This window comes from Eimeria mitis, genomic scaffold, assembly GCF_000499745.2.
Source record: "Eimeria mitis Houghton genomic scaffold, Emh_scaff4892, whole genome shotgun sequence".
In the NCBI taxonomy this organism is placed as follows: domain Eukaryota; phylum Apicomplexa; class Conoidasida; order Eucoccidiorida; family Eimeriidae; genus Eimeria; species Eimeria mitis.
In genome coordinates this window covers 1,551-3,748 of record NW_013573192.1, presented here as the reverse complement: position 1 = coordinate 3,748, position 2,198 = coordinate 1,551, and the positions used below count along the sequence as shown (strand labels likewise).

The following is a 2,198-nucleotide window of genomic DNA, read 5'->3' as shown; positions in this document are numbered from 1 at the left end:
GTTTGTTTTTAGTTTTTTTTTTTTTTTGTTTGTTTGTTTATTTGTATTAATTTGTTTATTTATTTATTTGTATTTGTTTAAAACACATGATATGTATTTCTGAGTATCTATCATCCAGAATTCCGAAATTAGGGTTTAGGGTTTAGGGTTTAGGGTTTAGGGTTTAGGGTTTAGGGTTTAGGGTTTGTTGTTTGTTGCAGGGTCCAGATACATGCGGTATAAGCAAGACAGAGACACACGAGTATGAGGTGTATAGACACACGATGACGATGGGCAGCAAGGGCCCTACAGCAGTATGTGAGTGTAGGCGCCAGAAACCAGCAGCAGCAGCAGCAGCAGCAGCAGCAGCGGGAGCAGCAGCAGGAGGAGATGATGCAGCAGCAGGGCCTATTGAGGGTTTTGCTGCTTGGGAAACAACAAAAAAACAAAAACAACAAAAAAAAGAAATAGAGGGAAACAACGCCAGGATGGCTCAGGGGTTAGGAGCTACACTAAAGATAGCTCAGCTGCTGCGAGAGAAGGCCCCTGAGGCTCAGCAGCTGCTGCAGCAGCTGCAGCAGCAGCAGCTGCAGCAGCAGCCTGCAGCAGCAGCTGCTGCTGCTGCAGCAAACGCAGCAAATGCTGCAGCAAATCATGTTGCTGCTGCTGCTAGCCAACCCATACTTATGCCCACTGCACCTGCTGCTTCATTTGTAAATGCTGCTGCTGCTGCTCCTCCTGCTGCTGCTGCTGGGTTCCCTGCTGCTGCTGCTGCAACGATGCAGCAGCAGCTCCCCGTCGCCGTCCAAGGATTCACTGCAGCAGCAGCAGTACCCCCACCTGCTGCAGCAGCTGTACCTGCAGCAGCAGCAGCTGTACCTGCAGCAGCAGCAGCAGCAGCAGCACCCTTCAGCAGCAGCAGCAGCATGGGGGTCGCTCCCCAGGGAGTTGTCTTCGGTGCAGCAGCAGGAGAAGCAGCAGCAGATACCCCTGCTAGCATGCTGCAGCAGCAGCAAGACCTGCAGCAGCAGCAGCTGCTGCAGCAGCAACTTGTTAGCCAACAGCTGCTGCAGCAGCAACTGCAGCAGCAGCAACTGCAGCAGCAGCAACCCTTCTCTCCCGCTGCTGCTGCCAGCAACTCAGCAGCAATTCACTCTCTCTCTCTCCCGCAGCAGCAACCGAATTACCTGCAGCAGCAGCAGCAGCAGCAGCAGCAGAATCTGCTGCAGCAGCAAGACTTGCTGCAGCAGCAAAACCTGCTGCAGCAGCAGCAAGACTTGCTGCAGCAGCAGAACATGCTGCAGCAGCAGCAAGACTTGATGCAGCAGCAGCTGATGGCTGAGCAGCCACTCTCACCAACGCTGTCGCAGCAGCCGCTGCAGCAGCCGCTGCAGCAGCAGCAGCTGCTGCAGCAGCAGCTGCAGCAGCAGCAGCAGCAGCTCATTGATCCCCTGCTGCAGCAGCAGATGCAGCCGCAGCTGCAGCAGCAGATGCAGCCGCAGCTGCAGCAGCAGCAATACCCTTCCCAGTATCAGCTGTTTACATCTGCGCAGCAACTTGAGCAGCAGCTGCAGCAGCAGCAGCAGCAGCAGCAACTGTCGCAGCAGCAGCAGCAGCAGGCTCCCCCAGTCCTCCCCCACCAACACATGATGCCGCCGCCCCCTCAGCAGCAGCAGCAGCAGCACCAACCCGTGCTGCAGCAGCAGCAGCAGCAGCAGCAACCTCTACTGCCCCTTCTAGGGGGCCTAAACGCTTCGCAGGCGACTGACGTGGCAGCTCGTGCTGCTGCTGCAGTAGGAGCATTCATGCGCGGCAACAGCAGCAGCAGCAGCAGCAGCAACAGCAGCAGCAGCAGCAGCAGCAGCAGCAGCAGCAAGAAGATTGATTGGGTTGATAGGATTGCTGATACGCTGCTGCAGGAGGGAAACAAAACCCCAGCTGGTGCTGCAGTAAACAGAGCATTCGATGACTTTCTTACGGTTGCACAGAGAGCATAAACAGCAGCAGCAGCAGCAGCAGCAGCAGCAGCAGCAGCAGCAGCAGAGGCAGCAGCAGGAGAAGCAGCAGCGGGGAGAGGAGGAGGGAGAGCAGCGGCAGCAGCAGCAGCAGCAGCAAATAAGAGCAGCAGCAAGAAAAACCGACTTCAGTAGCTAGAGCTATTGTTGTGCTGCAGCAGCAGCAGCAGCAGCAGCTGCTGCTGCTGCTGCTGCTGCTGCTGC

General features: G+C 56.0%; 1 protein-coding gene across 1 annotated transcript; it reads left to right on the top strand.

Moving 5' to 3' along the window:
• Nucleotides 1-263: 263 nt before the first annotated feature.
• Nucleotides 264-1,976, top strand: EMH_0078360 (uncharacterized protein; the record flags this gene model as incomplete). Its single annotated transcript, XM_013499984.1, has 1 exon — nucleotides 264-1,976. One exon carries the CDS (start codon nucleotides 264-266, stop codon nucleotides 1,974-1,976), a length of 1,713 nt encoding a protein of 570 aa, XP_013355438.1.
• Nucleotides 1,977-2,198: the final 222 nt, after the last annotated feature.